Here is a 23,150-nt window from a genome sequence, read left to right on the forward strand (position 1 = left end):
ATACAAAAACTTGTCTTTTTTTTCCCCCTATGAATTTTTCCTCAGCCAGGAAAGCTTTGTTCAGCATTACTAAAAACCATTGATGAATTCCTTCCAGAGACAGGCAGCTTACTACTATTGCTTCTGGATCTTCTGGCTAAGATCAAGTGCAGATACCTTACTGCTAAAGAAAAATAAGTCTTACTATTCTGTAACCTGCTATTGAATATGTCTCTTTTAGTCCAGTGGCTTTTTTTGTTCCACTTTCCCCTTTATTCTAAAATCATGAGAATTTACATGACAATGTTCCTAAAACTGAGAGTACTACAGAATCCTGTGGATTTATTCTATGCTACCATCACAATTTGTCTAGTTCTGTCCCTCTACCTTTTCCTCAGGTTATTGAGAGCAAATACCAATTGCAACTGGTATTTGCAACCTCACTCTTCATAGTTTTGAACTACTTTCCAATTGACTACTTCATTTAACATTCTTAACACTTAAAAACAGGAATATACTTGCCTACAGTTTTACATGACAGTATCAGGGCTCACAAACATGGAACAAACTGCCTGATGTTTCAGAACCACTAACTGCTTTGATTGAGACTTGGATTCAGTTCCTCTGATTAAAACTTAAAAGTCTCTCCAGCACCTCCTGCTTCTCCTTTCACAGAGCTCAGCCACCAAGCACAGTGTCACACTGCCTCCTTTGTTGAAGCTGAATTCCTACACTGTGGCAACATCTGCATTCCTGATGTGGACAAGCCACAAAACTGTGAGCCCGTCACTGCCCTAAGGCATGCTACTGCTGTTTTTAACACTGCTTTAACTTTTTAAAAACTATGTGAACTATAGATCTGCATTAAGCCAACTAAAAACTGAAGTCCTTTTCAAACACAAATTTAATACATGCAAGTTTACCCTAACAAACAATTCCCAGTAATCCCCTGCACAACAGTCAAGTCTATATACATAATTTCATATTAAGATGTTTAAAATTACATTTTTTTATTCCTCTAATTTATCCAGTAGTGGTACTCAAGGATTTTGGATTTACTAATCTGAGTTATTCACTCTGATCATAGAGGAAGAAACCATTGTTTCTATGAGATATACCAAAATGACCTTGAGAATATTCACCAATGAGGTTAACACACATATACATATAAATGTGATGCATGAGAGCATGTAATCTAAACAAAATACAGTAAACACCCTAAAAACCACAGAGAAGGTTCAGCTGTGGGAGGCACACCCCTCCCCCCTGGCAGGTGTCCTCCAGATAGGTAGAGACAGTGAAAAAGTACTCAGTACAAAAGACAGCACTAAGCAAAGGTACAGAACAGGAGCAACAAGTACATTCTACGATCAAAGCAGGCGCTTAGTCTGTCTCCTATTCACCTGCACCTCCCTTTCATCACGCCTCAATCCCCCCCCCCACTGGCTCTTATTCCACATAGTGTAAAACAACAATGTTTTTGCAGGCTACATTCTTCATCCTCTTTCTCATACTATTCTTATTGTCCTCCTCCCCATTTTCAACTGATATCTATGTGACAATGATTCCCAAACATAGACATCAAGCCTGGATCTCTCTTCCAAGCTTCCGTTATCTCTTTATTAGATCCTGCGTGGCACTTGAAGTGTCTAATAGGTACATGCAATACAACATCCATAAATATTATACCAAGGTCTCTTGAAAATGGAGGAAGACAATAAGTTCCAGAAATGTTCAGCAATTAGCTCTCCAAATCTACTAAGAGGCTAGATGTCAAGAGTTCGGGCAAAAAGGAACAATCTAGGATAACCACAAGATGTCTGACCTGAGTGAATGGACAAACACTACTGCTGTCAGCTGAAACAGAAAACGCAATGAAAAGTGAGCTAAGGGCTAAAGGTCTTGATTTCACTTTTGGAAATGTTGAGTATAAAGTTCATATAGAGTAACCAAAGGCATGTGCCTCAGATGGAACTGTTTGTTTGCAAGCATTAACCCATACATGGCAGATGCACTGACTAATGTGGGTATGATCAACCAAAAAGAATACATAGAGAAAAAGGAAAGTGGAATACTGATATCAACAGATGAGGAACCAACAACAGACATGAGTGGTAATTTGGAAGCATCTGTGAGACCCAGTAGCTCAGAGGAAACACCAAGGGCATAAGATTCACAACAGGAAACAAGAAACTGCCACACTGATAGCTGTAACTTTATTAGCTAGGTATTCTCCCATGCTGCAGTTCCTTCCTCCACAAAAATGGAGTTACTATTTCTCAAAATATCACTGAGGAAGATTAAATGTGACAGCAAGCACTCAGTGGTAACTGTTACCATGCAATAATATCCACTGCTGACAATATCTAACTCAGTGTGAAGTTCAGCAGATCCAAAGCCGAGTAGGGGTAGACAAGACTTACAAGTTATTTAATCAAAAGTCAAGAAAAGGAAAAATTCAGTAGCTACTATCAATCCATTTAGGATACAATGCCTTCCTTTAGCTTCCTTATTTTTTATACAACAAAATGAAACTTGAGGAAAACGAACCACTTAGGAGTTTTAAGTCCTTTCTTAAAATGATTGAAGCGACAGTGTTTAGTTTGGCTGGGAAGCCACTTACAAGCTGAGTATTGTGTGAAATGCTGGGAATCAAATGTATCTCAGATTTCAGGTTTCTTTCAGGTTTTGAAATATTTCTGTAGACTATCAGTTGTATGTCACCAACTGAAAACCCCAAATCCAAATATTCTGTACATTATCACATTCATGAAACAAAGCAAAAGCATCAGAGGGGAAAAAAAAGTTTATATGTTCATTTTCAGGTTCTAGTCCACATGATAAGTACTAGGCTGGACAGAGAAAGAAAAGCTTGCTTTGTAAACAAAGATGAACTATCTTTTTCTAAAATTTTACCTAAGCTTATTCAGAAAACAAAATTAAAACAGCAGCAAACAAGACTGCCTTAAAGTAGTTATTTTTACAAAGTGACAATTCAATGTTTTATATTTTACTTCACATTAAAAGTTTAAAAAAAAAAAAAGAAAACAAACCAAACCATGAAAGAAGCAGAAATAATTCAATGTGCCTGTCCCCAAGGAGTACAAACATGAACACGACCAACAGGGCTAGGCCTACACTTAGAAAACAACACAATACAGGAAAAGTAGCAGGGAATGCAAGCTGATTCTGCCATTTATTTATTCTCTGTATCCTGAAAACACCAAATAGCTGTACAGTCAGAAAGGAGAAAGAATTAAACAAAAAATGTCATTACAGACCCATGTCTTTAATATTTTCTCCTGGAAGCAACGGTGGTTCTTCCATTTCTGCTAATTTGTTAGACTCCCTCAGGACCTAGATGGGGGGGAAAAGGGGTGGCAAAAAAAAAAAAACTTTTTATTTTTTTTAATTCAGTGTCCTGATTTTCCAAATTTCTACTGAGTCTACTTGCTCTTAAAGTTATACTATACCACATAGGTCACTTTAAGTCCAATGACAAGAGCTGCAGTGTTGTGTAACATGAACTTGCTGCTTTTCTAGAAAGTGTTTACTAAGAACCCAATTCATGTCAAAACACTTGACATTTATATACACAAAATATCTGTCTTTTCCCATCAAATTCTATAACAACCTAACAATAACAGATGGGTTACTCTCATCTCAGGGAAAAGAGAACAACATGGTAATTAACTTGGTCAACATCAAGCACTTAAAATGCCAGTGTCTGGATTTGGGTTATAGTTGCAGTAGGCTACAATACTCCTTCACTTTCGATAAAGCCGTGGTGCAGTTAGACTTGAATAAAATGAGGCCCTTATGTAGAATTACCACTTAGACATATTGGAAAGGATGCTGACAAAGAATCTAAATTGCCAAGAAGCATTAACGAATATCAGGATGAACAAGTATTATTGAGAGGTTATTCTGTTTACAGTGTTATACTAAAATAAAGAAAAGTAGATACAGAAACTCAGCATTCTAAGGAAGGTAAAACACAAAGAGCACACATGTACCCCAAGGTGTCAATGCTAAATATGACAGCAAGTAACGTTAACGCACTACCTACATAGCAGAGTGTGTGTGCGCACATACTCCAAAAGTCAGAAAATGTCATCTTTACTGAATGCTATCTACTCTAGGAGAAAAACAGGATAAAAATGTGTCATACACAAGAACACAGACTTCCTGGATTCAAATCCTGATTGTACCACATACTATTCAGTAACTCATAGGCAACATGTTCATCTTTCCTATGCCTCCATTTTCTTATCCAAGAAACTGTAATATTCGCAGTTCCACAAATACAATGTTATACACAAGTTCATTCATTTATTGCATTTTTATCAGAGTTTGCAAATGATATACTTAAGAGCTGTTTATTATTAATGCAAGTTCAGACTAACAATTCATTGTAACATCTACTAAGAAGATATTTCTTCATAGCTGAAGATATTCAAACTATGCACACAACATATACACTATTTTAAAAAATCAAACAATGCTGGACCTGTGAAAGAACATAGAAACACGTTCTGTCTTCCCTTAAGTATGCCACTTCACTCACCGATCCAGGATGGGATCACTTAGCTGAGCAGTAGTTCCCACATCCCACAGGTATACCTTCGTGACTTCCTCTATATATTTGGGAACTACAATCCCCAGAAAGTATATGTGTTGTGCACAGGAGAAGACAGGAGTTTATTTATGTTGCAAACAGGATTTTAAAACACAAAAGGTATAATCCTCATTAAGTTTTAAGACACAAGTATCACATGTGGACAACCCTAAATGTTCTTATGCTTTCCCAGCCCAGAATATCAGAGAGCAAAACAAATGATGAGAAACAGTATAAGACTGCATCTTTGTTGAACAGAGCTGCAGCACAGGACTCCACTAGAGATTACACTGTGTAGCTAAAGATACAAATTGGAACTCAAATTAGCTCCCAAGTGAACAGAGCAGGGTCAATGCAAATCATGTGGTGATAAACAGCAGCTTTGAACAACTTTATTCTTAATAAAATAGAAGCGAAAAAATAGGGCCCAGAAAAAAAAATTACCTGAGAAAAAGAAAAATCATCCTGGAATGTCTTTAAAAAAAAATCATCATTCTAAAAATATTCCCTACAGGTGTAAAAAGAAATTCAGAAATATTTACAAGCTATTTAGCATATTCAAAAGATACTTAAAAGGATATCTGCCATATTTCCTAAGACACCGGAACAGGAAGCAGTAAGAGACACACACAGAGAAAGGTAAGATGCTGAATGATTACAAGGAAATTTTAAAATGCACTACCAAAACCTAATCTGTATGAGGTTAGTAAAAAAGTGGATTATTCAGAAAAACAACATTAATACTGTGGGGAAACATGGAAAGTGCTAAGAGAGTTTGCAGAAAATTTGAACAAAGATAAAATCATTAAATGATTAAGAAAATGATTAAGAAGCAAGACTTCTATCTTTTAAAGAAAAAATATCACAAAAGCTGAGTAAATGAAGATGTGCTTTTTAATTGAATAAATATTTTTAGGTATATTGATCAAAACTGTTTCTATAGCCCACACATAATCAACAAAACCCTGTACAAACACAGGCATGCCTTGGCGAGTCTTTTGAACTGCAAGGTATAAAAGGCAAAGTAAAAGAATATAGGTAGGGAAAAAAATAAAGAGAAATTACCTTCAAAGGAAGTAAGACCAGGTTAGCTTCAGATTTATCTATAATATCATATTCTAGAAGGCAATAACAAGATGTCATCAGAGACAGGAAGGAAAATGCTTCTGCAGTGTGTTTAATGGCAATATGAAGTCACTTCCAGATATGCCAGGTCTCAGAAAACTTTTTTAATAAGGAGAAAAATTACCTGAAGCTATTTCTCAGGTGAAAGAGGTATTGGGAGAAGTAAAAACTTAAATTCATGTAAGGATTTGTGGTATATGAGGAAGCTTTTATTTCCTGAATAAACTCCATCCCCCCACAAAAAGTGTTAATTCACTATAAACAAAATAATAATCCATAAGTCTTAACTCCATTGTCATGCAATTGTTTAAGATTACATTATTTCTCATGTTTTAAGTTTGCAACTACTAAATAAAATAGCAGTGTCATAAAGAGATAAGCAAAATAGCATTAAAAATGTAAGCTTCTTCTTGTTAGTGACAGTAGCCTCACAAGAGCCTTCGTTTTCTTTTCTCACAATGGCCAACTCACATGGTGCCTTGCTCTTCAGCTCTGAAGCAGCCAAAGGATTAATACCTAAGACAGCATTCACACAGAGTACTATGAATCAATCACTTCTCTCTCCCTCCTCATGCCATGCCCAACTCAAATTACCAAATTCTAGATTTAGCAAGATCTATTATAAAAAAGACAGCAAATATTTTCCTTTTAATATTTCTGTGGGTTAAAGAGATATCAGGAATATTTAAGTATATGGGACAACTTGGGAAAATTAACAGAATGGATTTAATGTTTGCTTAAGAAAGGAAATAGCTTATGAAACTAAAATGGAGTTAAAGCTTATGGTATCTTGCTACACATCTTGAAGGGATGAGGATTTTGAAATATTTTAGTAATACTAAAGAAGGCTTTGACAGGAATTCATATTGTATTAAGTGTATTTGAAAGTCAGGGGTACAGACATGGTGGGGGGGCAGGGAGAGAGGGAGCGATACAGGAGAGGGAGGAGAGAAAGACAGTGAGGGAAAAGGGGAGTAAGAGAATGAGAATTAATCTTCAACCCCTAGAGATCACTCACCAAAATATGGTCACAACAGCCAGTGTTAAGCAAGGCATAAGCCAGGAGCCAGAAACAACCCTGGCCTCCCATGTTGGTGACAAAAGCCCAAGTAGTTGGGCTGACTCCCACTAGCATCCCAGGAGTATCAGCATAAAGCTGGATGAGAAAGAGCAGTAAAACCCAAGGCAGCACTCTGATACCAGATCCTGGCATCACAAGCTTAAGCCTATCCCATTGTACTACAAGGCTGGCCTCTAGAACACAATTTTAGTGGCAGAATTCAGACAGTATATATATTCTTGTAATATATATATTCTTGTATATATATTCTTGTAAACTTTAATATATGTAGAAATTTTCATAATGAAATCTTGTGGGGGGGGGGGTAAGTATCATCAACAGGACTAATCATATAAAGAAGCATTACTGTAAGGCCCGGCACAATTTCTCAATTGGCTAATTCTCTCCTTATAAGTGCCAGGATCCCATATGGACACCAGCAGTTCAAGTCTCAGCTGTTCCACTTCCTATTGAATTCCCTGCTTGTGGCCTGGGAAAGCAGCAGAGGATTTGGGGCCCTCAACCCACGTCAGAGACCTGGAAGAAGCTCCTGGTTCCTGATGGTTCAGCTCTTGCTTCTGTGGCCATTTGGGGAGTGAACCAACAGATGGAAGATCTTTGTCTCTCCTCCTTCTAAATCTGCCTTTCCTATACAAATAAATCTTTTAAACAGCATCAGCAGCATCACTAGAGCCTTCCAAAGGAGACAGATGCTATGGTCAAGAAAATTCACAAAACTGAGCAAAAGATAAAATGATAATCTTTGAGAGAATTATTTAAAATCCTAGATTACTCTAAAGAGGCAGAAATCAGCACGAGATAATTGGCAAGAGTGACCAAATCTGACCCCAGGATTTTCAAAAACAAACATGGAGGCAGTTATATAAATTATATTTGAGGATTTGTATGCTACTAAGAGAAGAGATTCAATGAAGACATAATGTAAGGTCAAAGCAAGAAATGCAACTCAAAAAAATCCAGGAGCCAAATTTCCGTAAAAAGGGGGTGAAATGAACGGGGGGAGGAGTTGGAGAACAAAAAGAGCAAAGCAGAATGATTCATATTTGTTATTTTTCTTTTCAGCATTCACATGAAAATACCTTCAGTGCAGAATAAATCACATAACCGTGAGTGGAGAGAAATTCACTCATGGAAAAATCCCCTGAAATACGTAAAACATTTTCTTTCACTGGACAAAATGCTGTTACCGATATCCATCATGCAGCAGATTCTCGCCTGCCTCTGAAGCACCTGCTAAGCCAGGCAGTATCAATACATGGCCTGTTCTTTCACAGCACTGAATATGATGAAGTCTATTACCCTTATTCAAATCTACTGGTAAGAAACTGCAGGTTCAACTTTGTTTTTCACCTGTGATGGTCAATGTAGTTTTGATCTCTCTACATCCAATTTTCTTCCATACCCTTTTCATCAAATTATTTTCAAACTGTTCAATAATTTTCCAGGTGATTATAATCGTCCTCTCTCCCTCCCTCTCACATTCTACCTCACTTCCCCCTCTCCAACAGAACTAAGAAATCACTGTAAAGCAAATTCAGAAATCTTGATCTGGAGCTCAGCAACTCTCTAAGTCAGGTTTCACATGGAATGGTAAGATGAAAAAAAGGAAAGGAATTTTCTGAAATCTGCAAAACACTAAATAATAATCACTTGAAAGGGAAAAAAGAGCAAGTAATTGTGATACATTATTCAACATTTTCTATACCTACTAAAGCCAAGAATAAAGTTTTAATTGGCTAATTCTACTAAAAAAGTTTATTAATTTTATGTTTATACAATTTGAATGGCAAGCATACAGTGGGCAAATAGGCCAAACAAAAACTTGAACAGGGCAAAGCAACATACTGACATGTGGGATGAATTTATTGGTTTTACATTTGGAAGCACATCTAAATTCTAGCACAAGAAGCCCTTTCTTTTTATAACACAGTCAAAGACAATTTGGTTTTCCATTAAAACCACAATTGTGAAGAGCTGAGCAACATTACATCACCGTTGATGATTCCAGCAGTCAAAAAAGTATGAGAATCTAAAGAATAGTCTGGAAATACCATTCCAAGCCATGGGTTGCATTGTACGATAAAGATACTATGAAGTCCTAACCAGCAGCAAATCACAACATGAACATTTGGGGAAGAGGATAGTCACAAACAGATTAGTTAAGATGAGGTCATACTCGAGTAGGGTGGGACCCAAATTCAGCACCTTTTGTGTCCTTACAGGACGACAGCCACCTGAGGACAGGGGGAACATGTTGTGCAAAGACAGAAGCAGAGGCTACACTAATCCAGAACCCAAGGTACACCGAATATTGTTGTTCTTCACTAGCAACGGGAAGGCCTGGGACAGATTTTCTCCCACACCCCTCTTGGGAAGCAGGAACACCATCCTTTCAGATGTCAAACTCTCAGAATTGTGAAAAAAATATATTTCAATTGTTTCAAGTCACCCAGTTCAGATATGCCCAACTTCAAAAAACAAAGTCTGATTTTAACCATAAACAAGTAAAATATTCCTCAGTAGATTATGCAGATAAATGAACAATGACAGATAATACAAAGAAATGAGCTATCAAGGCACAAAATGATATTGAAATACCTTAAAAGGTATCATTGCTGGGTTGACATTGTAGCATAGTCGGTAAAACCACTAACTACAATACTGGCATTCCAGGAGCACCAATTCATACTCCAAATCCAATCCAGCTCCCTGCGAATAGCCTAGCCCAATGCTAGCTGTTCTCTATTTCTCTACCTTTCCCTACCCCTAACTCCTTTAAAATAAATAATCTTTTTAAAAAAATGCCCTAGTGCAATGGTATAAACAGCTAATCCTCCCCTTACAAGTACTGGGATCCCAAGGGGAAATCCCTGAGCCTAAGGAACTATATCATGAAAACTAAAGAATTTACCAAAAAAAAAAAAAAAAAAAGTGCACTGGGATCCCATACGGGCTTTGGGTTCATGTCCCTGCTGCTCTACTTCCAATCCAGCTCCCTGCTTGTGGCCTGGAAAAACAGTGGAGAATGACGCAAAGCCTGGGGACCCAGCACCCATATGGAAACCTGTAGAAGCTCCTGGCTCTTGACTGGCTCAGCTCCAGCCATTGCAAATACAAGATATTTCTCTCTCAGCAAATCTGCCTTTACAATAAAAATACATCTTTTTTTAAAAAGTCACTGCTAAGCAAAAGAAACTAAACTGAAGAGGCTGTATGTTGGTTGATTTCAATTACGTGAAACTCTAAAAGAAGCAAAAATACCAAGAAATAAACAGATCAATAAGTGCTGTGAGTTTGGATACAGGAGGGATAAACATGCACGTTCAGTAAAGGAAAATCTTTAGGGCACTGATATTTTGAATTGTACTACAATGGCAGATACATGTTATTATAGGTTTCTCACCAAGTCTATGGGAAGATGGAGTTAAAAGTTAACGTAGGCGCAGGAACTGGGCCTAGAGAGGACACTGGGTAAAAGGCTCACGTTGCACTTCAGCGTGGCTGCTTGAGTTCCGGTCCGTCTCCTGGTGCCAGCATCCTGCTAATGCACATCATGGCAGGCAAACAGTAAAGGCTCATGAGTGGCTGCTACTCATGCACTTCAGCTTCCGACTTCAGCCTTCATCCAGCCACAGCTCTCACCGGCATGTAGGGAAGACTCACGCTAGCTGGGACCTCTTGCCCTTTCTGTGTTTCCATATTTCTGTCTCAAACTAAAAAATAAAAGATGATACCTATCTTCCATACACATTTTTAAAAACTGAAATATATAAAGCTAACTAATTTCACCTATTTCACAACACAGTTTTAGGAGTACAGTGATACTTCCCATCCTAACCTCATCTCCACCCAGGTTACACAGCTACAATCACCCTCTTCATTTTTTTTTCCAACTTTTACAATGGTATGCTGTCATTTCATTTCATAATCATAGGCTTAAAACTCCACTGAATAAAGACTACAATAAATAACAAGTAGGAAAAACAACCCACTATTCCTCAACAATGTATTTTACAGTCTCAGGCTGTAAAATAACTGAATCTCAACATATCAACCTTTTTCATATATATTACATTTTTCACATAGATTACATTTATGCAGAATCTGTACTAGTTACCACAGATCAAGGAAAACAGGATATCTGCCTTTTCAGACTGGCTTATTTCACTAATTAAAATGGTTTCCATATACATCCATTTTTTTGCAAAAGACAGAATTCCATTTTTTTTATGGCTGAGTGGTATTCAATAACTTAGCGTATATGTGTATATAACACAAAATGTATTACATAAATTAACATATTAGTTATATAATACATATTAATATTACTAACTGTTAAACATCATCTCATAATATAAAGATTGTGAAAGCCAAGAAGTTAAAGGATATAATTTTTTTTTAAAGATTTATTTTTATTATTTTTTTATTGGAAAGGCGGATATACAGAGAGGAGAGACAGAGAGGAAGATCTTCCGTCCGATGATTCACTCCCCAAGTGAGCACAACGGCCGATACTATGCCAATCCGAAGCCAGGAGCCTCTTCCGGGTCTCCCACGCAGGTGCAGGGTCCCAAAGCACTGGGTCATCCTCGACTGCTCTCCCGGGCCACAGGCAGGGAGCTGGAAGGGAAGCGGGGCTGCCGGGATAGAACTGGTGCCCATATGGGATCCCGGGCGTGCAAGGCGAGGACCTTAACCACTGTGCCACCGCGCTGGGCCCAAAGGATATAATCTTATGAAGAATAGTCAGTCATTCCAAATAGGTTGGTTTGTAATTGATTTTCTCACAACAGAAGAAAAAATGGGTGCTATGTCCTAGCCCAGCCTCAGATCTGGCACTCATGTGACCTGGTAAGTGACACAGCCTAGCCTGGCATGTCCCATACCCATTCTGACTCTTGCAATTACCAGTGGTTACTAGAGCACAGCTATGTCTGATCCACTCCCAGACCCAGCACACACACATGCCAGCAAGTGTTACAGCCATGCCCAGCCTGATCTGCCCACAGCCCCGACTCTTGCGCTCACCAGAGGGAACTGCAGGCAGCAGGGAAGTCCATAGAGTTCCCCCACCAGGCCTGTTCCCAGCTCCAGGCCTTGTGCATGTTGGTGGGTGCTTAACCAAACATGGCTAATCCACAGTCTCAGTCTCGGGTGTTACAGCCTTGCCCAGCCAGGTACAGCCCAAACCCTGTCCTGGCTGTCCTTCGTGCCAGCAGGTGCTGAGGTCTGGCCCAGACCAGTTTGCCCCCAGACTTGGCCCACAAACACAAGGACAAGTGTTACAGATTTGCCTGGCCTGGCTAGCCCCCAAGACTCAGCTTTTGTGCTCCCCAGCTGGAGCTGCAACCTAGTAGGAAAGTTCTGTGACTAACATTTTCAAGTATGTCATTTTGAGACAAACTACTAAGAAATCAATACAGTCTGACAATACCTGAAAGGCTACATTGGAAGCATGTTAGAATGTCTTCACTGTCTTTTTCCAAGCCATATGCCTCACTCTGTTTTGGAGGGCATGAGGAATAATAGACAAACAGTAGTATATTTGGACAAGAAACACACAAAGATTTCAAATGTACATACAAAAATACTCCAAACAGGTTATGCAAATGCACACCTTCCCACAAATTTCATGAATTATCTTTGTATGTCTAATTCTCTAGTTCATAATCTTCCTCAACTTTCTACTAGGTTGCTTTATTAAAGATTTCTTTATATATCTTGAATATTAATCCTTTATCAATTACACATACTCTTTGTAAGTCTACTTTTCTAAAAATTTGTGGGTTTTTCACAGATTTCATACAGGCGTTTTGTGACACAGAAAATCAATAAATTTCAGAACAATAAATATTCTATTTAATGGTCAAAGGTTTGGAGGTCTTGTTTAAAATACTGGTGATATCAGAAAGATATGGCATTTTTCTAAAATTTTGATTTCCAATTCTAAGTATTTAATCTAATGAATTAAAAGCTTTGTATATAGGTAGGTAGGTAGGAAGCCAACTTTTTTTTTTTTTAAGATTTATTTTTATTGGAAAGGCGGATATACAGAGAGAAAGCTCTTTCGTCCGATGATTCACTCCCCAAGTGAGTGCAACGGCCGATGCTATGCCAATCCAAAGCCAGGAGCTTCCTCCGGGTCCCCCATGCGGGTGCAGGGTCCCAAAGCTTTGGGTCGTCCTCGACTGCTTTCCCAGGCCACAGGCAGGGAGCTGGATGGGAAGCGGGGCTGCCGGGATTAGAACTGGCGCCCATATGGGATCCCGGGCGTGCAAGGCGAGGACCTTAACCACTGTGCCACCGTACCGGGCCCAGGAAGCCAACTTTTAAAAACCAAGTATTTTTACTACTTTTCTAAGTGGGACCTTTAAGTCACATTTGCCAGATATTTTTGCCAAGGTTCATGAATGAAGCATGTTTTTTATTAAGAGATTTTTAAATATATTTGAAAATATTTATATTTATAAGATATTTTATATCTTATATCCAGTAACAGTACTCAGCCAATTAGTTCTGGTAGTGTGCACATAGATTTTCTTGGTTTTCTTAGGTAGAAAATAATTTGTTAATAACAAAAGCTTTGCTTCTTGCTTTTTTTCTTCTTACTTGTTTGTTACATTATCTGTTATTTGCAAAACAAAGCTGCCAGTAGTTACTTTCACTTATAATTAACTAAAATGTTGCTATGTTACGGTTGGTGGTATAAAACACATCAACTCACAAAACTGGGTATAATCAGATTTTATTATAAAAATATTTATGGTTATTTAGAAAATGCAATCCTCATTTATCAAGGAAGTGTTATTCACACCCACTTCTTAATCTTTAAAAAATACATAAGATGCAACTCTAGAAGTTTTGCAGCAAAATCATGAGGGAAAAGTCTCTGATAGTAATGTGCTAAAGAGGACGACCTCCAACCCGAGACAAAATAAGGGCAAACACTTGTATGCCTTTAAGTACATAATGTATCATTTAGGCCCTTCTAAGTTATAAGGCTTCTCGCCTGTCAAATTTTTACATTGTTAAAAAAAAGATTTTCATATTCTTTTACCACTGGATTTAAAGATTTTTTTATTGTTTATTTTTCAGGATACAGTCCCACAAGCTCAGTGTTTCCCCTCCCGCCCTCCCCATTTTCCTTTTCTTCTTAATACTACTTTCATTGTGTCCTAAGTGTTGATATGTTATGTATTGATGCCTTCATTCATCTCAAGCAGTTTTTTATTTCCTCTTTGATTTCTCCTATAACCCACTGTTCATTTAGAAGCATATTGCTCTCTCTCCTATTAGCTGCAAATCTTTTGGAATATTTCGACTTGTTGGTCTCCAGTTTCACCCTTTGATGGTCTGAGAAGATGCACAGTATGTTAACCTAGATCACAGGGTTGTCAGTGGTTGCTCTAGGTCTGGGGACAACTCAGGCCTGTTTTGAATGAAACCCGTGGATGGCAAGTCTGTATTGTCTTCCTGGTGGGTGCACTGTGACAAGCAGGAAGTACATTCTCTCCTGGCCTAGGGCATGTACAGCTCGCTGCTATCCCCCCTCCCAGAGTCTTCGCCTCAGTACACAAAATGGCACCTGATACGGCACTGGTGGGGGTCTGGGCTGTGAAATCCACCCTGTTCTCATAACCCTACTGCTTGGACTCTGCCACTCTGCTTCTACTCACACTCAGATTGGACACATCAGTAGGACCTGCAGTCCTACGGCTGGGTTCACCTCCCGAATTATCACTAAATCTCCTTCCCACCTGGCTGTGGAGCTCTTCTTACCAGAACCTGGTAGCAATACGGTTTAGGGGGCAACTCATGGGATGCCAAGTTGGCATCGTTTTCCCAGTGGGACCAGCGCATTGTGCTGAGCTAGAAGTGAGTTCTCTTCTTACTCCCTCATTTGTAGATGTATCAGTCTCACAGATGCCCTATATAACAAAAGTTATTAAAGATATGAGGCATGTAAAGAAAAGTTATCAAGGAGATGAGGTATGAGGCATGTAGCAGGCTACATATTTTTCAATTATTAAAAGCAAGTCCTTCCTCAAACTCATCCTCACCCTGCCAAAAAAAATTATATATGAATGAAATGATTGTTTTTTACTTTTTTTTTTTAAAGATTTATTTTTATTATTTTTTCATTGGAAAGGCGGATATACAGAGAGGAGAGACAGAGAGGAAGATCTTCCGTCCGATGATTCACTCCCCAAGTGAGCGCAACGGGCCGATACTATGCCGATCCGAAGCCAGGAGCCTCTTCCGGGTCTCCCATGCGGGTGCAGGTTCCCAAAGCTTTGGGCTGTCCTCGACTGCCTTCCCAGGCCACAGGCAGGGAGCTGGAAGGGAAGCGGGGCTGCCGGGATTAGAACCGGCGCCCATATGGGATCCCGGGCGTGCAAGGCGAGGACCTTTAACCACTTGCGCCACCGCGCTGGGCCCTGTTTTTTACTTCTTAAAGGTATTTATTTATTTGAAAGTCAGGGCACAGCACGATAGCTTAGTGGTTAAACTCCTAACCTTGAACACGCCGGGATCCCATATGGGTGCCAGTTCTAATCCCGGCAGCCCCACTTCCCATACAGCTCCCTGCCTGTGGCCTGGGAAAGCAGTCGAGGACAGCCCAAAGCCTAGGGACCTGCGTGGGAGACCAGGAAGAAGCTCCTGGCTCCTGGCTTTGGACTGGCTCAGCTCCAGCCATTGCGACCACTTGGGGAGTTGCTTTGGTCCATGCAATGGGTGTGGATGGCATGAAGGTGTGAAGAGAACAGCTCCCCTGTGTGGCAAGGCCCGGGGGAGTTTCCAGCTGTTAGGCAAGGCCCAGCGGATTTCTCTCTGACCACCTTGACACAGTTTCACCACCTTTTTGCATGGACACTCAGGCACCCTACTAAGAATTCTGTAATCTATTGAGGCATTGTTTGCCCCTGTGGGATGGCTTTTATCACCAACGTGAGCTTGAGAGTTAATGTTATTGATAATATCTTGGTGGGTGGGCCTTTAACTGTGCATAGGAGTACAATTAAACCCATGCCATTTCTGGACATCTTATTGTGTATCTACCCATTGCTCTGAAATCGGGCCCATACATATAGCACACCTTCTGGGAAGGGGCTTGAAAATATCCTAAATATTAATGCAAGTGATGGGAGTGAGAGCTGAAACTGCTATGGCAATAGATATAGTTACTGTTATCTCAAAGGCTAGCCTGTCTTTGCAATTTTTTTGGAACATAGAAAATGTAACTGTTTTAGCTGCTTTTATAATTTTTAGCTAGAGGAATTAAGGATGCTTTTATTAAAGAAAAAAGCTTTTGATTATTGCTTTATTGTTTATGGGGTTGTAGGGGTCTATAGTTGTAGGGAGATTTAACATTTGAAGTTTCTATTTTAGAATTTAGGTTTTTTCCCTTGTAACCTATTTTCCCATTAAATGATGAGTAAATTGTAGAAGTAGAAATGTGGTGGGAAAGTACTACTGATTAGCAGGCCATGTGCCTTGGCCTTGGAGTCCTGGCTGTTGCTCCATGGCTACTGTTGAAGAATAAACAATAGCTTGCTTTGAAGAATATGAATACAGTATTTTGCAAAATTATCTTTAGGGGCACCTGCTTAGCCTTGAAGTGCAGATGGAGTGACCAAATGTCTGTACATGCCCCCTTAATTTTGAAAAGAAAAAAAATAGAATAGTTGCTTGTACAGAAGCTTGAGAAGGGTTTTGAGAAAATAAAAAGGACAGCTTTTCCTGAGCTGCTGTGAGAACGCACCAAGTGTCTGTGTCTGTGTCTTTCTTTATCGCCGACTCCACGCACCCTTCCTGAGCTCCGAACTCGGCTGGAGCTGGACTCCGGCAGGGAGTGAATCATCGGACAGAAGATCTTCCTCTCTGTCTCTCTTCCTCTCTGTATATCTGCCTTTCCATTAAAAAGTAAATAAATCTTAGAAAAAAAAAGAGTCATGGGGTGAATGGCAGGAGGAAGGCAGGGCAAGATATCCACTAATTCTTTCAATTCCCAAAGGACTGCAATGGCCAGGGCTGAGCCAGGTTAAAGGAAGAAGCCAGGAAATTTCTTCAGGTTTCCCATGTGGGTACAGGGCCATGCAAACTTGAACCATCTTCCACTTCTTTCCCAGGCACATTAGCTGGGTGCTGGATTGGAAGTGATACAAACAGGACTCAAACTGATGCCTATAAACGACGCCAGCACAACAGGCAGCAGTTTAACCGACTATACCACCATCACCCATGTGATTCATTTTTTTAAATTGTACTAATATTTAGTATAGCAGTGTTACCCATTGAACTTCTCCTCAAAGATTATATGGAACAATTAAAATTTTCTTGTTAATGAGAAAATAGAGTAAAAGACAGCCTAAACATTTGAGTTTCCTTCTTAACCTTGCTGCTCCTTTAACCATTACACAATGGAAAGGATAATCGATATGACCTATAATCATCTTCTTAGTTTAAGAGCTCTGTTAATTCAGCTAATAAAACTCTCCGAGGACCTTGGTCAGTTGTGAAAGATGTTGTATGAATAAGGCAAAGTGACAATACACATAAGTAACTCCACAGTATAGAATGGATGGATAAAATTAGCAGATTCCCTTTATGCTCCAGTGCTAAGGTAGCCCTACAACTCAGGGCACATTTGTGTGCAATGTTAAAGTTGGAGGACAACAGGCACTAAAGAGATCTATTCCACATAAGGTAAAATCACACAGCCTTTAATACCATCTCAAAGCAGGAAAGGTAAAAATTGACCTCACAGTTCAGAATGAAAATAAAACTACTTTGTAATGATCAGTTTTTCTCAAAAAAACAAAAATCAGTTAGTACCAGCAACTTGGTTTCTAGCACCATTCTCCATAAAACAGATGAGGGTTCCTTGGGAAAATAGTGCAGGATGACTCAGATAGCATGGGGAAAAGGGGAGAAAAAAAATTTCACCATGAGAAAGCCTAACATTACCTCAACCAAGTGGTCCAGGTAAAAATCAACAAGGATAAATTAGGTTGATGGAATGTATCCTTGGTGTGGGATAAAAAATTGGTACTTAATCCCTGCAGTCTTTCTGCCCACAACATGTAATTTCAGTTTAATAACAGGTAAAAACAGGGGTGTGTACAAGATGCCTGACCACTAATCTTCAAACTTGACAGGATCATCAAAAACAGCCATCGCAGTTGGTTCAATGTCTGAGAAACTGTAACAGCCAGGAGAAGCCTACAGGCACAAAGCATGTAACAGTGAGGTGGCAGTGACTGAATGCTGGAAGAACAACATTAGGAAATGAATGACACAATGAAGGGCCGGTCCACACGAAGCATTTCTGACAGTATGGCTCTTTCACTCATCCATTTCAGCAACCTGCAGTGTATTGCAGTTGATATGCGAGGCCAGGTAAGCACTTCAAAATTTCTCTTTCTATGATTTATATGAATGGCTTAAGAAATTTCAGGTAAACAGCAGGTAGAACACAGTACTAACTAGGTAAACACAAACACCTAGCAAAGTGACATGTCTTCATTTTTAGTGTGAATTCTTTATCAATCATGTGATGCTAGAAACAGTAAGATGTGACCAAAAGTAAGCCAAAACAAATTCTAACATATCAACAAGTTCATATTAGCTTTTCATTACTACAATAAAATGCCTACCATAGGGTACTTAAGAAGGAAGGGGTGTATTTCAGCTTATGGTTCTACAGGTTTAAATGCAAGATCAGAAAGACTCCATGGTTTCAGCCATTTGGTGAGACCACGAGATGGCAACGGCTGAACATGTGCAGAGCAATGACCAAATGGCTGAACTAGGAAAAACAGAGTGGCCACCGAGCCCAACTTAGCTTTCTAACCAATTTCTTGTTAGAACCAACTTCTGAGTGCATACCCTCAACAACATAAGGACCTTCCCACAGGCTGCTTCCTTAACACTGAAAGATTAGGCCTCTACCCTCCCTAGCATCCCCAACACACAACTCTGGGATTTAAACATCTGCAAGAATTTGGAAGTCAAATCCTATTCAAGCCACAGCAAAGCCTATAGGTCATTAATTGATTTTTATCAATGTAATGAATAAGTAAAAGTTACATGTATACAGAGTATGTGTATAAATACATGAATATACACACATATACACACATACACATTATATGTATGTTTTTAAGGAATAACAAATGAAGAAGAGACAAAAATGATTTTACATCTACTATTATTAACAAGGAGCCCTGCACTAAATCTGTGCTATATTTCAGGATAATAATATTACAGTCTTCATAATTAATAACACACTCACATAATGAACAAAAGCCTTTATAACTTAGTAATATTTAATGTCATGCAATATTCTCTAAAGATGACAAATTTGCGGAAGCCCTTATGTCTTACATTTTTTAGATGCTTTGAAATAAAATAAAACATCTATTGTCTTGATATATGCTCAATAGAAAGTTATTTCATCAAGAATAACAGTGCTTTAGTTAAAACTGCCTAAGTATAACCACTGTAAAAGCAGTCGCTCGAAGAGGCGGGCGGGGCAAGAGTCGCAGGGCCTCTCTCGCTATCAGAAGGTGCATCCTCATCGGACACCAGAACTGTCAGCACCTGCCGCTGGACATCCCAGTTTCCAGAACCAGGAAAATGAATTTTGATCGTTAAAAACGTTATGAAGTAAAGTTAAACATTAACAGTACATTTGGAATTCATTTACTGTTATTTCACAGTGGTTGTAGAAAAGCTAGTGAATCCACGAATGTGGTTAATTTCATAGAAACAGACCTTTACTAAACAGAGGAATATTTGCAAAGCATAATGAAACATGAAAATATCACACAGTGTTTAAGTAACTGAGATCCAGAGTCAGACTGCATAATCTGGAGCAATAAAAGTGAAAGTGATTAGCTATGAGTTCCTGGACACATTACTTATTCTCTTTGAATTACTTCTTTGGAAGGAGGATTACAAGACATGATTCACATGCAGTCCTTAGAATAACGCTTGACACACAGTAAGTACTCATAAATGTCAGCCATCAATTGCATTATGGGAGTGATCGCACAAATTGTTATACCACAGATTTGATAATTACCTTTGGGCAAAGCACTTAAAGAATTACAGATTTCTCTTTTACAGATATGTATTCCAAATTTGCTGACCCATCTAGGATATTTCATGAAGACTGAAATCTTTGAGGCCAATCCATCAGTATCTTGTGTGAGCCACAAATACCTAACAGAAAGGACTTCATCAGAACTTAGAAACAAGACACATACCTTCAAATCAGGAGAGAAGTTTTCTGCAGAAGTTGAAATGGAATCTGATGACACAACAGAAGCTGATTTTGTATGCACCGAATTCTCTGACTGAGAAGTAGAGGCACTGCAAAATACAAAAGCATAATACATTTCAAAAAAAGGAAACCATAAAAATTAATTTTAAACATTTTATGTATAATTCCATTATTTATTAAAACTTCCAACTTCTCCAAATACTGCTAACATGTCAAACTCTGTCACTGAGGGTTAAATATTCTCATCAGCCGTTTTCTCTGAACAGACCTTTCTAGACTCATAAACATTCTAGACTAATTCTTTTTGTACCAGCCCAGGCGCTGTGATTTAGAGATAAATAGAAGATTCCTCATAAATAATGATGCTTTCATGCTTCTGAAAGAGATATGCAAGTAATCAAATGGGGCAATGTGGTAATAACAACACACACACATAGCCCATATATAGATATGGGAGTTTGAAAACAAAAAAAAAGAGGAAGCAGCTAATATTAGACAGGAAGTTCAGGGAACACAAACATCACACAGGAGGTTAATATCTAAACTGAGACTTAAGAGACAGGAAATTGTCAGGCTGCAAACAAACAAGATTAGTTCCAAAACCAGCTATAAGCATTGTGAAAATGTACAAGTGTTAATGGACATGAACTATTTGAGAAGCTATAAACAGTTCAACAAGGCTGGAAGCACAAGGTGAGATTGTGGAAAGACAGATCTATCTTTGTAACTCAAACCTTTCCACAACAAACTTTCTGCAATCTTAACATACTCTAATTGTTACATTTTCAATTAGAATACAGTAATAGTACATTCTTTTGGGATACAATGTGACATTCCAATATGCCAGTATACCACTGCCAGTATACTACTGATCTCCCAGTTACCACTCAATGTTTAGGGCACCCGAACTTCCCAGCCATCCACATTTCTCATAGATCATAACAAACTATACTTCTTTCATTATGTTATGGAGCACTAGAAACTACTCCTTCCATAAAATTGTATTTGACACCTGTTGTCTGACATCCCAGAACTCACTAACAGAGTGTGTACACAACTGGACACAAGTCAAATATGGCAATCGGTAAATCCTCCCACCACCAAGCTCAAGCACTGTCCTTAGTTCCCACTGAAAGTCACCACAGGCACACTAAATGCAGAATTGCTACTCTCACGAGTCATTTTTTTCTTCTGCTACACTAATTCTGTGCATGTTTCTGACTGCCATGGCTACTGGTAAATTGTACGCTAGTTTCCACAGCTTTTTCCCATTTCTCTACCTTTTGTGAACCATTCCACAAACAAGCTCTGTATTTCCCAAAATACATTTCTCCAAAATGCATGCCCTACTCATCACATTCCAAAACAGAAAGCTCCTTCACCTCCATCTACTGATCAGCATCCTTCCTACCCCTGAAGACCTGGTTAAAAGGTTGACTTTTCCAATAACAATCCAGGAATTTCAGCTGCAACTGAACTCTTTGTCTCTGTATTTTCAAGAACTTCTGTCTCAAATTGCACATAACACTTTCTATATTAGACTAGAGAAATGTTACTTGCATGGCTTCTTTTTAAAATTACAAAATACAGGAGAATAACCTTCTAATCGGCAAATGGTTTGAACTTGACATAGAGACTGAAATCTGCTTAACTTCTTATGTAAGTCACACACCACTTTGGTCCTCAAATTTCCTAAGCAATGACACTCCAAACATTCCTGTGATCGTTTGTCAACCTCAGCCTCTTTTCAAAATACAGACCTTCCTTCTCATCAACTGTCACCTGCTTCATTATCATACTACCATGCATTCCCTCCACCTGTTTTTCTGTCCAAGTCTTCAACTGCACTCTTCCTGATTCCAGAATGATGATGATCCTAATGCCACAGTTGTACTGCACAGTTGTCAAACTCCATTATATCTTTAATACAACATTCTCTCTTGCCCTCAACTGAAATCCCCTGTTGGGAATCAGATTCAATGCAGAGTCTTCTCTTTCACACATCTAACAAAGCTCAACAGTTTGGAAACCAACACTTCACCCAACTCAGTGCTCATGCTTGTACGTTAACCTGACTTTTCTATCTTTGCTTCCTATTAAAAAAAAAGTCGGGCCCGGCGTAGTGGCACAGTGGTTAAGGTCCTCGCCTTGCACACCCGGGATCCCACATGGGCGCCGGTTCTATCCTGGCTGCCCCGCTTCCCTTCCAGCTCCCTGCCTGTGGCCTGGGAAGGCAGTCAAAGACGGCCCAAAGCTTTGGGACCCTGCACCCATGTGGGAGACCCAGAAAAAGGTCCTGGCTTCGGATCGGCATAGTATTGGCCGTTGTGCTCACTTGGGGAGTGAATCATCGGACGGAAGATCTTCCTCTCTGTCTCTCCTCTGTATATCCGCCGTTCCAATAAAAAAAATTAATAAAAATAAAATGTTAAAAAAAAAAAGTCTTCTGAGTTTCAAGAGTTTTCAGTGTTCAACCTCATTATTCTCGCCCATCAACCTTTGGATCACTTCTTCAAAGATATTTTCATCTTTTTTCTCCATCATTTCACCTTCAAAGTGAACATAATTTGAGAATTTTAATTCCTACATCCCTCATCCATATTCCAAATTCAGCAATACAAATACGTATTCATTAATGTGAACTATTCTGCCTCCATAATCTTAAACTCAAGAGTCATTCCCTGTGCAAAGATTTTTATCCTTTTAAATATCTCATCTTTTTTTCCCTTTTTTAAAAAAATTATTTTACAAAACAGCTCCTTAGGCTCTGGGATTTCTCCTTTCACTTCCACAACCCCTTTCCACACCACAAACACACTCTGATTACCCCCGTATTCCTTCATGAACAGTCCTAAATTCAGTTTATCCTGACATTGTAGGTAACTTTAAAACTTCCTTTCCCTTAACCTTAAATTTCATAGTGACAGTATATGATATTTTATACTCTCTCATGACAACGCCCCCATCCTCTCTCCCCCACCTGGACCCTTATAGCCTTATCTACTGGCTACAACTGCCTGGCTAATCCTAAATTTGAAACAAATTAACCATTACTTTCT

General features: G+C 39.0%; 1 protein-coding gene across 2 annotated transcripts in view; it reads right to left on the minus strand.

Moving 5' to 3' along the window:
• Window positions 1-23,150, minus strand: part of MTMR2 (myotubularin related protein 2) — an 89,480-nt gene that overhangs the window by 32,079 nt on the left and 34,251 nt on the right. For both annotated transcript variants that reach the window (XM_040976822.1, XM_040976823.1), the window contains 2 exons: window positions 20,075-20,180; window positions 3,261-3,336 (listed from right to left, as the gene is read on the minus strand). In XM_040976822.1, the coding sequence (XP_040832756.1) occupies window positions 3,261-3,336; window positions 20,075-20,180 (182 nt within the window). Of the gene's footprint in view, window positions 1-3,260; window positions 3,337-20,074; window positions 20,181-23,150 lie in introns of those variants that run through there.

The sequence above is a fragment of the Ochotona curzoniae genome, unplaced genomic scaffold (genome assembly GCF_017591425.1).
Source record: "Ochotona curzoniae isolate NIBS_2020 unplaced genomic scaffold, NIBS_Ocur_1.0 contig_2723, whole genome shotgun sequence".
Classification (NCBI taxonomy): domain Eukaryota; kingdom Metazoa; phylum Chordata; class Mammalia; order Lagomorpha; family Ochotonidae; genus Ochotona; species Ochotona curzoniae.